Source organism: Tachyglossus aculeatus, chromosome 22 (assembly GCF_015852505.1).
Source record: "Tachyglossus aculeatus isolate mTacAcu1 chromosome 22, mTacAcu1.pri, whole genome shotgun sequence".
In the NCBI taxonomy this organism is placed as follows: domain Eukaryota; kingdom Metazoa; phylum Chordata; class Mammalia; order Monotremata; family Tachyglossidae; genus Tachyglossus; species Tachyglossus aculeatus.
Window position 1 is genome coordinate 1,719,527 of NC_052087.1, and position 12,906 is coordinate 1,732,432.

The 12,906-nt window shown below is 49.0% G+C and overlaps 1 protein-coding gene across 2 annotated transcripts in view; it reads left to right on the forward strand.

Annotated features, from left to right (window-relative positions):
- The window catches only part of LOC119943926 (protein FRA10AC1), a 73,074-nt gene that overhangs the window by 16,766 nt on the left and 43,402 nt on the right, over positions 1-12,906 (forward strand). For both annotated transcript variants that reach the window (XM_038765134.1, XM_038765135.1), the window contains exons 2-5: positions 3,754-3,824; positions 10,069-10,164; positions 10,315-10,360; positions 12,222-12,298. In XM_038765134.1, coding sequence (XP_038621062.1) covers positions 3,754-3,824; positions 10,069-10,164; positions 10,315-10,360; positions 12,222-12,298 — 290 coding nt within the window. The remainder of the gene's footprint in view (positions 1-3,753; positions 3,825-10,068; positions 10,165-10,314; positions 10,361-12,221; positions 12,299-12,906) is intronic.

Sequence of the window (12,906 nt, forward strand, 5' to 3'; positions counted from 1 at the left end):
AATGAATCCATCCATCCAGTCACTCATCCATCCATGTGACAATAATGACGGCATTTATTAAGTGCTTACTATGTGCCAAGCACTGTTCTGAGCGCTGGGGTAGATGCATGGTAATCAGGTTGTCCCACGTGAGGCTCACAGTCTTCATCCCTAGTTTACAGATGAGGTCACTGAGGGCCAGAGAAGTTAAATGACTTGCCCAAGGTCACACGGCTGACAAGTGGCAGAGCCGGGATTAGAACCCATGACCTCTGGCTCCCCAGCCCGGGCTGTTTACGCTGCTTCTCTACACCCATCCATCCATCCATCCACCCATCCATCCATCCATCCATCCATCCATTCCCTGCTCCACCTCCTTCCTCCTCTCCCAAACTTCCCACCCCTATTCCAAGGGCCCATCCCTCCTTCCTCCCCCTCTCTCCAAATGCCCACCCCTCCTCCCTGTGCCCACAGCCTCTTCCCTTTCTCCCTCCCCTCCTTCTGGAGCCCATTCCCTCCTCCCGTCTCTACCCGGCTTCCCACCCGTCCTCCCTTCGACTTCCCCCTGCTTCCTCCTCCTCTCCCCTTCTGCCCACCCCTTTTCCCTCCTTCTTCCCACAAGTGCCCAGCCTTCATTCCTGAAAATACCCCTTCCCAATCCCTCCTCCCTGACTCCGCCCCCACCCCCCTCACTTCCAGCCCCTCCTCTCTGCCATTTATTGAACGTCTCCTCTCCCCCTCTAGACTGTCAGTTCATTGTGGGCAGGGAATGGTGTCTGTTTAGTAATAATAGTAGTGTTGGTATTTGTTAAGCACTTACTATGCGCAGTGCACTGCTCTAAGCGCTGGGGCGGTTACAGAGTGATCCCATGGGGGTCTCACTGTCTTCATCCCCATTTGACAGATGAGGGAACTGAGGCCCAGAGATGCGAAGTGACTTGCCCAAAGTCACACAGCTGACAAGCTAGACTGTGAGCCCGCTGTTGGGTAGGGACCGTCTCTATACGTTGCCAACTGTACTTCCCAAACGCTTAGCTTATTACTCTATTTATTTATTTATTACTCTATCTATTTATTTATTTTACTCATACGTATCTATTCTATTTATCTTATTTTGTTTGTATGTTTGGTTTTGTTCTCTGTCTCCCCCTTTTAGGCTGTGAGCCCACTGTTGGGTAGGGACTGTCTCTATATGTTGCCAACTTGGACTTCCCAAGCGCTTAGTACAGTGCTCTGCACACAGTAAGCACTCAATAAATACGATTGATTGATTAGCACGGTGCTGTGCACACAGTAAGCGCTCAATAAATACGATTGAGTGAATGAATGAAGCGGCGGAGCCGGGATTTGAACCCCTGACCTCCGACTCCAGAGCCCGGACTCTTTCCACTGAGCCGCGCTCCTCTCCCCCGTGGCTGCCGCGTCAGCGTTCCTGCTGACCCCCCTCCGTCCCTCTTGTCTCTCGGCAAGTTGATGAGCGCCAAAGAGCACCAAATTCCTAACCCAGAGTACAGTTGAGTCTTCATAATTTAATTAAAACTGCCCGCCAGAATTTCGGACAAAGGACAATAGCCCACTTGTATTTTAGCAAAGGCCTGGGTCCTCCGCTGCGTCAAAGGAAGTCAGTCTTGTAAAACGCCCAGCGATACCCTATACTTGCAGGACGGCTTACGGCCCGAATTAGTCCTGATCGAAAAATGTTGCCGTGCTGCTTTCCCACCTACTCCAGATTTCTAACAGAAGCCGAGCTTCTTCTGCTTCATTTCAAACCGAACCCGGCCTGGGGAATGAACAAGTCAGAGAGAGACCGCCGAGTTGCGGTCCGTTTCAACGCCATTGGCCACGTTATGAAATGTTAAAAGCGGTGACTAGGATTTTTCCGTAGGATCCCCATCCGGTGGCTAATAATAATAATAAATAAATAATAATGATGGCATTTATTAAGCACTTACTCTGTGCGAAGCACTGTTCTAAGTGCCGGGGGGGCGGGGATACAAGGTGATCGGGTTGTCTCACGGGGGGCTCTCAGTCTTCATCCCTGTTTTCCAGATGAGGTCACTGAGGCCCAGAGAAGTGAAGTGACTTGCCCAAAGTCACCCAGTTGACAAGTAGTGGAGCCGGGATTCGAACCCCTGACCTCTGACTTCAAAGCCCGGGCTCTTTCCACTGAGCCACGCTGCTTCTCTAATAATCTTTCCACTCTGACCAAGCCCCATAGACAAATGTTTAAAAGATGTAACATCCCGCTCCTCATCCCTTGGTTCCTGTATATATGTATATATGTTTATATGTATATGTTTGTACATATTTATTACTCTATTTATTTTACTTGTACGTATCTATTCTATTTATTTTATTTTGTTAGTATGTTTGGTTTTGTTCTCTGTCTCCCCCTTTTAGACTGTGAGCCCACTGTTGGGTAGGGACTGTCTCTGTATGTTGCCAACTCGTACTTCCCAAGCGCTTAGTACAGTGCTCTGCACACAGTAAGTGCTCAATAAATACGATTGATTGATTGATTGGTTCTTCTCCATTTAATATTCGGGTGAGAGGGGAGGAGAAGAATGCGGTTTGTTTCACTGGTAAAGCGTTCATCTCTGTTTCACTTCCGACTGTGATGGGGAGCCTCTTGGGAAGCAGCGTGGCTCAGTGGGAAAGAGCACGGGCTTTGAGGTCATGGGTTCAAATTCCGGCTCTGGCAATTGTCAGCTGGGTGACTTTGGGCAAGTCACTTCACTTCTCTGGGCCTCAGTGACCTCATCTGGAAAATGGGGATGAAGACTGTGAGCCCCCCGTGGGACAACCTGATCACCTTGTGACTTCCCCAGCGCTTAGAACAGTGCTTTGCACATAGTAAGCGCTTAATAAATGACATCATTATTACTATTATTATTATTACCAACCATACGGTATTGTCCTCTCCCAAGGGTTTAGTACAGTGCTCCGCACACAGTAAGTACTCCATTCATTCAATCGTATTTATTTATTTATTTATTTATTTCTAGACTGTGAGCCCACTGTTGGGTAGGGACTGTCTCTATATGTTGCCAACTTGTACTTCCCAAGCGCTTAGTACAGTGCTCTGCACACAGTAAGCGCTCAATAAATACGATTGATTGATTGAGCGCTTACTGTGTGCGGAGCACTGTACTAAGCGATTGGGAAGCTCAATGTCTTCCACTGATTGACTGACGGATCGACGGAGTTGGGAATCTCCTCGAAGGACGACGATCCTTTGACCCCCGAGAAAGGGATTTTCAGTCTACAAAGCTAGTACTTCGGTTGTCAACCCTGCTGCCCCAAATTAGGTGTTGTGAAACCGTTTTCTCATCGCTCTCGCCGTCGACCTCCCGGTTACGATCTCTCCTGCCTGGGCTTTCCCTCCCCATTCACAGACCACTTCGCTTCCCATCCTCGGAGATCTTCTGGGAGCACGTCTTCCCCAGGAGCGGAGACCTTCCCCGATGAATCTCCCCGCCCCGTCTCCCCCTCTACTGCCACTTCCAACTCTTCCGTGTAGTCCGAGTGCTTACCTACATATCTCTGAATTTGATTGCTTCCCCCCTGCTGGCATTTCATTTCAGCATCTCCTCCCCTAAAGTAAACTCCTCGAGGGTAGGAATCGTGTCTGTTAACCCTTCTGGACTCTCCCCAGCACTTAGTCCAGTGATCGTCACAGAACACTACTGATTGATGGACTGTAGGGCAACTTTTCGACCCCGTGTTACCTATCCCTGCTAACATTTGAAAAATATTTTGACTTCTTTTTCCCAGGTCCACGGCGACTATGACTCCGATTTTAGTGATGAAGAGCCGACCGGAGGATCTGCTGGAGGAAAGAAAAGGTAATTATCGAGTTTTATCCCCGGGAATGTCGAGACTGCACGCTCCTTGGAGACGGTGAACTCCTTACGGGCAGGGATTGTGCCTATTTTATAGTTCTCGTGTACTCTCCCCAAGTGCTTTGTATAGTGGTTCGCCCACAATAAGCGCTCAATAAATATAACTGATGGATAATGTCCTGTAGCAACTCACCAGGAATGAAGCCGTGAAAGTCCCCATTGCCAGTGATCTGTGGATTGTCCCGTTTCCTTCCCGGCTCTTCATAAGTAACAATTCTTACTGTGTAAGCACCGACTGGGTATCAAGCACTGTTCTAAGCACTGGGGTAAATGCAACTTAATCAGGTCAGGCACAGTGTCCTGCCCCACATTGGGCTCACGATCTAAATAAGAGGGGAGGAAACTGAGGCTCAGAGAAGTCAAGTGACTTGCCCAAGCTCACACAGGAGACAAGTGGCCAAGCGGGGATTGGTGCACCCCAGAGGGTGGAATGGCTGTCCCCACAGCGGCAGAAGCGAGTGTTTGTTGAGGATAAACGGTTGAGGAAACTGAGGCTCAGAGAAGTTAAGCGACTCGCCCAAGCTCACACAGGAGACCAAATGGGGATTAGGAGCCAGGTCCTCTGACTCCCCGTGAGGCCACACTGCTCCTCAGTCGAAGTTAGTTGGCTCCAGCGTTTTCCCGTCAGAGTTCGGCGCTCAGTACGGTGCCTGGCACGTAGTAAGCGCTTAACCAATACCATCATTCTCATTACCCCTCCCCATATAACTCGAGGCTACACGCTGCCTGCTCACTTCCCAGTAGAAAGCATTCAGAGAGCTTTCCTCTAGCCCCTCTCCAAAGGCTGCGCGGAGGAACTGTGCGTTGGTGGCCTTCCTGGACAAGGGTCGGGAAAGGATGGATCTGCTGGCATCCCTCATTTCCCCCCTCTTGCAGCCCTTTGCGAACCAAAGCGCTGGGGAATCTCTGCAAATGCTTCCCTTCCCTTCTTCCCGCTTCCCGCCCCTTCAGGGAAGAGCGGTGGGCACGGCCCCGAGAAGGGGCGATGTTCTTCCAGCTCCGTCCCAGTAACGACCACCTGCCTTTCTGATGCCGCGGTTTGCTCCCTTCCCCGTGAAGAGAACAGCCGCGCCTGGGGATTTTCCTCCTTCCCCCCCTTCTTTCTTGGGTAGGCCCCAGGACGGGAAGGGGACACAGGTTTTGGGTGGCGCTTTTTCTGTCCCACCTTCCCCGTCAATGAGAAAGATGCTTCTTTGTTGCTTTGTTTTTCTGAGGCAGAGCTGTCACCCGAGAACCGAGAACGTCGTCCCTTGAGCGAACGATCTGCTCCCAGATGAGCAGGCTCTCTTGTTTTCATCTAACGCGGGGTGGGGATACTTCGAAACCCTCCGTTAATGGGGCCCGCTGCGTCTAAACGCCCCACGTGGGCCCCGGGGGCCGGATGGTTTCTCCTTTCGCCTCGACACCCTGGGCCCAAATGAGCTTGCCGCTTAGGTTCTCTCGTTCCCTATCAGCGCACCCCAGGGCGTGGACTGGCCACCCCCAATCAATCAATCAATCAATCGTATTTATTGAGCGCTTACTGTGTGCAGAGCACTGTACTAAGCGCTTGGGAAGTACAAGCTGGCAACATATAGAGACAGTCCCTACCCAACAGTGGGCTCACAGTGGCAGAAGTGAGTGTTTGTTGGGGCCTCGCCGGGGCTCAGCAGTGGGGAACAACGCCTCGGTCGTTAAGGTCAGATAATAATAATAACAATGGCATGTGTTAAGCGCTTACTATGTGCAAAGCTCTGTTCTAAGCGCTGGGGAGGTTACAAGGTGATCAGGTTGTCCCACGGGGGGCTCCCAGTCTTCATCCCCATTTTCCAGATGACAGAACTGAGGCCCAGAGAAGTGAAGTGACCTGTCCAAAGTCCCACAGCTGACGATGAGCAGAGCCGGGATTTGAGCCCCTGACCTCGGACTCCGAAGCCCGGGCTCTTTCCACTGAGCCACGCTGCGTAGAAAATGTCTTCTTCCATCACACTTGGGGACAACGGTTCTCCTCTAAGAAGACTCCTCTCCTCCAGGAAGCCTTCCAGGAGTCCCCCTCTCCTTCTGCATGGCCCTGACTCATTCCCTTTGTTTATCCCCCTCGCCTCCCCACAACACATATGTCTATATCTGTCATTTCTGTCTTTATTTATGTATATCAACGTCAGTCTCCCCCTCTAGACTGTGAGCTCGTTGTGTGTGTGGGGGAATGTATCGTACTCTTCCGAGCCCTTAGTAGAGTGCTTGGCCCACAGTAAGTGCACGATAAATCCGACTGAATGAGCGAGTGAGTTCACCTTGTGACCTCCCCAGCGCTTAGAACAGTGCTTTGCACATAGTAAGCGCTTAATAAATGCCATCATTATTATTATTCACTGCGAATGACGATGCCGTGCCTTGGGGTTTGTTGACAATATGGTTTTTCGCAAAGCAGCCATATGAGGAACGCGTCGTCCGTTCATCGGGCCCTCCAGGGTGTGGCCTGGCCTGCCCGTTTCCCCGCCCCTTTGCCACAGACGGGAGAGGCATCTCAGCACCGCTGACAGACCGCTAGAGAAGCAGCGTGGCTCAGTGGAAAGAGCCCGGGCTTTGGAGTCGGGTCATGGGTTCAAATCCTGGCTCCTCCATCTGTCAGCTGTGGGACTTTGGGCATGCCACTTCACTTCTCTGTGCCTCAGTTACCTCATCTGTAAAATGGGGATTAAGACTGTGAGCCCCCCGTGGGACAACCTGATCACCTTGTAACCTCCCCAGCGCTTAAAACAGTGTTTTGCACATATTAAGCGCTTAATAAATGCCATTATTATTATTATTATTATTATTATTGCCAGCCAAGCTGTCATTTGGCAACTTAGAGTCCAGTTACCGGTCCCTTACTGGGAAATGGACCATCTGTTCCTTGGCGTCTCTGGATTCTGCCTTGCGAGCCCGTTATTGGGTAGGGACCGTCTCTAGATGTTGCCGACTTGTACTTCCCAAGCGCTTAGTACAGCGCTCTGCACCCAGTAAGCGCTCAATAAATACGATTGAATGAATGAATGAAAGGAGAGCTACCATACCAAGCTGTTGGCCCTTGGGAGATTTTACAAGTCTCAGAAAGATCAGATAATTCTCTTTTCTCTTTGGGGCTCCTACTTATTTTTTATCATAGCCTACATGGCCAGGAAGCCCTTACCTACTCGTAACCACTGTTTCTCTCATTTAGCAGATTTCATTACCAAGAAACTATCCATATCCCATTTTAAAGCAGAATTATTCTTATTATCAGGGGTGGGGGTTTGTTAAGTGCTTACTATGTGCTAGACACTGCGTTAAGTACGGGAGTGGTATCCAGATTATGATGATGATGGTATTTGGTAAGCGCTTACTATGTGTCAAGCACTGTTCTAAGCGCCAGGGCAGATCCAAGGTGATCGGGTGGTCCCACGGGGGGCTCCCGGTCTTAATCCCCGTTTTACAGATGAGGTAACTGAGGCACAGAGAAGTCTAGTGACTTGCCCGGGGTGTCACAGCAGACAAGTGGCGGGGCCGGGATTAGAACCCACGACCCCTGACTCCCAAGCCCGGGCTCTTTCCACTGAGCCACGCTGCTTCTCGTAAGATAATCAGGTCTTAGTCCCTGTCCCGCATGAAGCTCGTAGTGTAAGAGTTCAGGGATCGAATCCCCGTTTTGCGGATGAGGCAACTGAGGCCCGGAGGAAGTGAAGTGACTTGCCCAAGGTCACACCGCAAGCAGTGGCAGAGCTGGGGTTAGAACCATTCATTCATTCATTCATTCAATCGTATTTATTGAGCGCTTACTGTGTGCAGAGCACCTTACTAAGCGCTTGGAAAGTACAATTTGGCAACAGATGGAGACAATCCCTGCCCAGCAACGGGCTTGCATTCATTTAATCATATTTATTGAGCGCCTACTGTGTGCAGAGCACTGTACTAAGCGCTTGGAAAGTACAATTCGGCAACAGGTAGAGACAATCTCTGCTCTTTTAACTTGTTCATGCTGCTGATTTATTCCTCAAGCCGCCTTGTTGGAGTCTTTCCTGGAAGCCGTGTGTTTCCAAAGTGCGTGAGTTACCCTAGACTGAAAATATTGTTTTCCGGTAGAGGATAGCGAGGGGTCTCTGTAGGAATGGTTTTATGTCGAATCTTAGAGCCACCTTGCCAAAATACTAATAATAATTGTATTTGGTAAGCACTTACTTTGTGCTAAGCACTGTTCTAAGCACTGGGGTAGATACAGTCAGGTCCCACATGAGGCTCCCCGTCTAAAAATGAGGGAGAACGGGTATCGAATCCCATTTTACAGTTGAGAAAACTGAGGCGGGGCAGTAAAGTGACTTATCCAAGGTCACACAGCTGCGTTTCGAACCGAGGTCTTGTGACTCGGAAGCATGCCGTTGCTCTGCTTTTGTTCCGTTGCAGTTCCTTCAGGTTCTGTTGTAGAATGGGATAAAGTCGTCGTCATCCTCAGCGTCACCAAAAATCGACTTCCCCCCTCTTGCAGAAAGAGCACGGGAAGTCAGAGGATCTGGGTCCCCGCCCTGGTCCGGCCACTTACCTGCCGTGTGACTTTGGGCGAATCACTTCACTTCTCTGGCCTCAGTTACCTCATCCATAAAATGGGGATTCATCGCCTGTTCTCCCTCCTGCTTAGACTCCGGGGCCCAGGTGGGATGGACTGTGCCCCGCCTGATTATCCTATATCCGTGCCTCAGTGGAAGGAGCCCGGGCTCGGGCTTGTCAGCTGTGTGACTTCGGGCAAGTTGCTTCACTGCCCTCATCTCTAAAATGGGGATGAAGACTGTGAGCTGGGTGACTTTGGGCAAGTCACTTCACTTCTCTGGGCCTCAGTTACCTCATATGTAAAATGGGGATTAAGACTGTGAGCCCCCCATGGGACAACCTGATCACCTTGTATCTCCCCCAGTGCTTAGAACAGTGTTTGGCATATAGTAAGCACTTAACAAATGCCATCATTGTTATTCTTATTATTCCCAGCGCACTGAAAGCATCCCAGAAAAGTAAAGGTGGGACCCGGGTTCTGTAAAAATTAATAACAATTATGGTACTTGTTAATACTAACAATAATAATAATAATGGCATTTATGAAGTGCTTACTGTGTGCAAAGTACTGTTCTAAGCCCTGGGGAGGTTACAAGGTGATCAGGTTATCCCACGGGAGGCTCACAGTCTTAATCCCCATTTTACAGATAAGGTAACTGAGGCCCAGAGAAGTGAAGTGACTTGCCCAAAGTCACCCAGCTGACAAGTGGCGGAGCCGGGATTTGAACCTCTGACCTCTGACTCCAAAGCCCAGGCTCTTTCCACTGAGCCACGCTTACTGTGTGCCAAGCACTGTTCTAAGCGCTGGGATAGATACAAGTGAATCGGGTTAGACACAGTCCCAGTCCTACATGGGGCTCCCAGTCTCAAGTCCTGTTTTACAGAAGAGGCCCAGAGACGTTAAGCGACTTGCCCGAGGCCACAAAGCAGATGCATGGCAGAGCCGGGATTAGAACCCAGGTCCTCCTTACTCCCAGGACCGTGCTCCCCTCACTAATCCCCGCTCCTCCAGAATTTACGAGGAGGAAAACAAACTGAGATTGTCCGGTTCAGAGAAGGGTCATTTGCGAGAACAAGACTAGAATATGCGTGGTATCTTCATATCTTCAAGCGCTTAGTACAGTGCTCTGCACACAGTAAGTGCTCAATAAATACGATCGAATGAATAACGTGGCTCAGTGGAAAGAGCCCGGGCTTTGGAGTCAGAGGTCATGGGTTCAAATCCAGGCTCTGCCAGTTGTCAGCTGGGTGACTTTGGGCAAGTCACTTCACTTCTCTGGGCCTCAGTTACCTCATCTGGAAAATGGGGATTAAGACTGTGAGCCCCCCGTGGGACAAACTGATCACCTTGTAACCTCCCCAGCGCTTAGAACAGTGCTTTGCACATAGTAAGTGCTTAATAAATGCCATTATTATTATTATTAACAAGTACCATAATTGTTATTAATTATTACAGAACCCGGGTCCCGCCTTTACTTTTCTGGGATGCTTAGAACAGTGCTTTGCACATAGTAAGTGCTTAATAAAATGCCATCATTATTATTATCATAAAGTCTTGTGACGTATCCTGAACGTGAGACCCTCAAACTCTGAAAAAATTGAACTCTGCCGGAAACGTGAAATCTTCAATATTCTTTCTTTTAACCAGGGCAAGCAGTGAAGAATTGCTGCTCAGAAAGCCATTTCAGAAAGAGAAATTCGGACAGATGCCACACCACAGAGTTGCAGCCAACGAGCTGGATAGGTATTTGTTTCATTTCCGCGGGCATTTTTCATTTCTGAGGTTTGGTTCTCGGTTCTGAATAAGAATGGAAAGTTGGATGTTTGCGGAGGTGAGTGTGTAAAAAGACTCCAGAGCTGAAACGTGACTTCAAGGAAATGTTTCTTTTACCAGGGAAGAAGCAAGAAACAGGAGGTTCCATCTGTTGGCAATGGACGCCGTATCCTTTTAACGGGTCTCATCATTTCTACCAAGTGAGGGACCCAGTGGTTTCCAATTTGAGGGAAAGCTCCTTCGAGGAACTAAAAGGGTAGTTCTTCTCCTACTTATTTCAGGTATGACTTCCCTACTGAGTCTGGAGGGTAAAATTTGGGGTGTGGAATGGGAGAAAATCGGAATAAAACCCAATAGTAAAACCGTGAGGCCCTATCTCTGACAGAAGCAAAGGATTCTGGAAGGGGCCTGCGGAGAGTGATTCATTCATTCAATCGTATTTATCGAGCGCTTACTGTGTGCAGAGCACTGTACTAAGCGCTTGGGAAGTACAAGTTGGCAACATATAGAGACAGTCCCTACCCGACAGTGGGCTCACAGTCACTCTCCATCCCCCCCATCTTACCTCCTTCCTTTCCTCACAGCACCTGTATATATGTATATATGTTTGTACATATTTATTACTCTATTTATTTATTTTTCTTGTACATATCTATTCTATTTATTTTATTTTGTTAGTATGTTTGGTTTTGTTCTCTGTCTCCCCCTTCTAGACTGTGAGCCCACTGTTGGGTAGGGACTGTCTCTATATGTTGCCAACTTGTACTTCCCAAGTGCTTAGTACAGTGCTCTGCACACAGTAAGCGCTCAATAAATACGATTGATTGATTGATTGATAGAAGACGGGCCCAGTGGGCACCCCGTCTGTCTGTACTCATTTGACTATTTGTTCTCTCCCCTCATCTTCTTTCTCCTCATCCCCGGCCCCTGGGCCCCGAGGCGACTTCCTGATTCCTTCTGGCTACTCCTCGGTCTGACCGTCCTCCTCTTCCCCTTCCTGGGCTTGGGTTTCTCATCCTTCCCCATTCCTGCATTTCTAGATTGTTAGTGATGCTCGTGATCCTTGTGACCTGTAAGGATCATTGACGTGTCTGAAGATTTCTAAAGACCGTGGATGGATTCACGTTACGGGTTCAGACCGTGACATTTTGGGGTTTAGGGTTGCTCTCCCATGTGATTTGAATTCTGTTTCTGTTTCACTGAGGATCTCACGCGATCCCTTCCGGCCGGGTTAACCTTTGATTTGGAAAATGAAGCATCACACTATCTTACTCTCTACCTGATTTGTCACCCTGAATGTAAAGCGTTTAATTTCATTTCTGAATAGGATTAAAGGCCGGACGTTAGTCTTAAAAATATTTGAGTGTGTGCTGTAGGATGGCACTCCTTACGCAGCCCCGTTTCACGTGCATCTGTCTTGAAATCGTCCTCTTTTTGGAAAACATTGCGGCTTTAGGTTTCTGTTTGTGGACAGTCAAACAGTATCAAGCAATAGGATCGAGGTTAAAAATATCCCAGCGGCGCGTTCCGCGATTAATCCACCTTGCTGGTCGAAACAAGGTTATTGTAGGTGAAACTGAATTCGTCTAATCGTCCTGTGCATGGAATATTTCATAGAGAAGCAGCATGGCTCAGTGGAAAGAGCCCGGGCTTTGGAGTCAGAGGTCACGGGTTCAAACCCCAGCTCTGCCAATTGGGCAAGTCACTTAACTTCTCTGTGCCTCAGTTACCCCATCTGTAAAATAGGGATTAAGACCGTGAGCCCCCCGTGGGACAACCTGATCACCTTGTATCTACCCCAGCGCCTAGAACAGTGCTTGGCACATAGTAAGCACTTAACAAATACCAATATTATTATTATTATTATTTTAGAAATAGAGGCTTTTACATCCGATTTAAAGCAGTGCTGAATAGAAGGGACAGCATTGGGAGAGTTTAAACAATCCTGGGAAGGAGGGGAAGAAAGAGAAAGAGGAGAGGGAGGAGGAGAGAAGCAAGAAAAAAACCTTAACAGTTCTCTATTTCAGTACGCAAGGCATAGGAAGTTGGTGAATGATTATATTTTATATTACGGCGGCAAAAAAGAAGATTTCCGGCGCTCCGGGTAAGTGACCCTGAAGTGTATCTCGAGCTCGTCTATCTCACCACCAACCTCTCGCCCACATCCGAGAAGCAGCGTGGCTCAGTGAAAAAGAGCTCCGGCTTTGGAGACAGAGGTCACGGGTTCAAATCCTGGCTCTGCCAATTGTCAGCTGGATGACTTTGGGCAAGTCACTTCGCTTCTCTGGGCCTCAGTGACCTCATCTGGAAAATGGGGATGAAGACTGGGAGCCCCCCGTGGGACAGCCTGATCACCTTGTAACCTCTCCAGCGCTTAGAACAGCGCTTTGCGCATAGTAAGTGCTTCATAAATGCCATCATTATCATTTTTATTATCCTGCCTCTGGCCTGGAATGCTCTCCCTCCTCATATCAGACAGATAATTGCTCTCCCCCACCGCAAAGCCTTATCGAAGGCCCGTCTCCTCCAAGAAGCCTTCCCTGACTGAGCCCTCCTCTTCTCTTCTCCCACTTCCTTCTGCCTCGCCCTTACTTGCTCCTTCATTCATCCTCCCTCCCATCCCCACGGCACAGATCTGTAATTTATTGTTTTATCTATTTATATTAATGTCTGTCTCCCCCTCTAGACCATGAGCTCGTAGCTGGGGCTTGG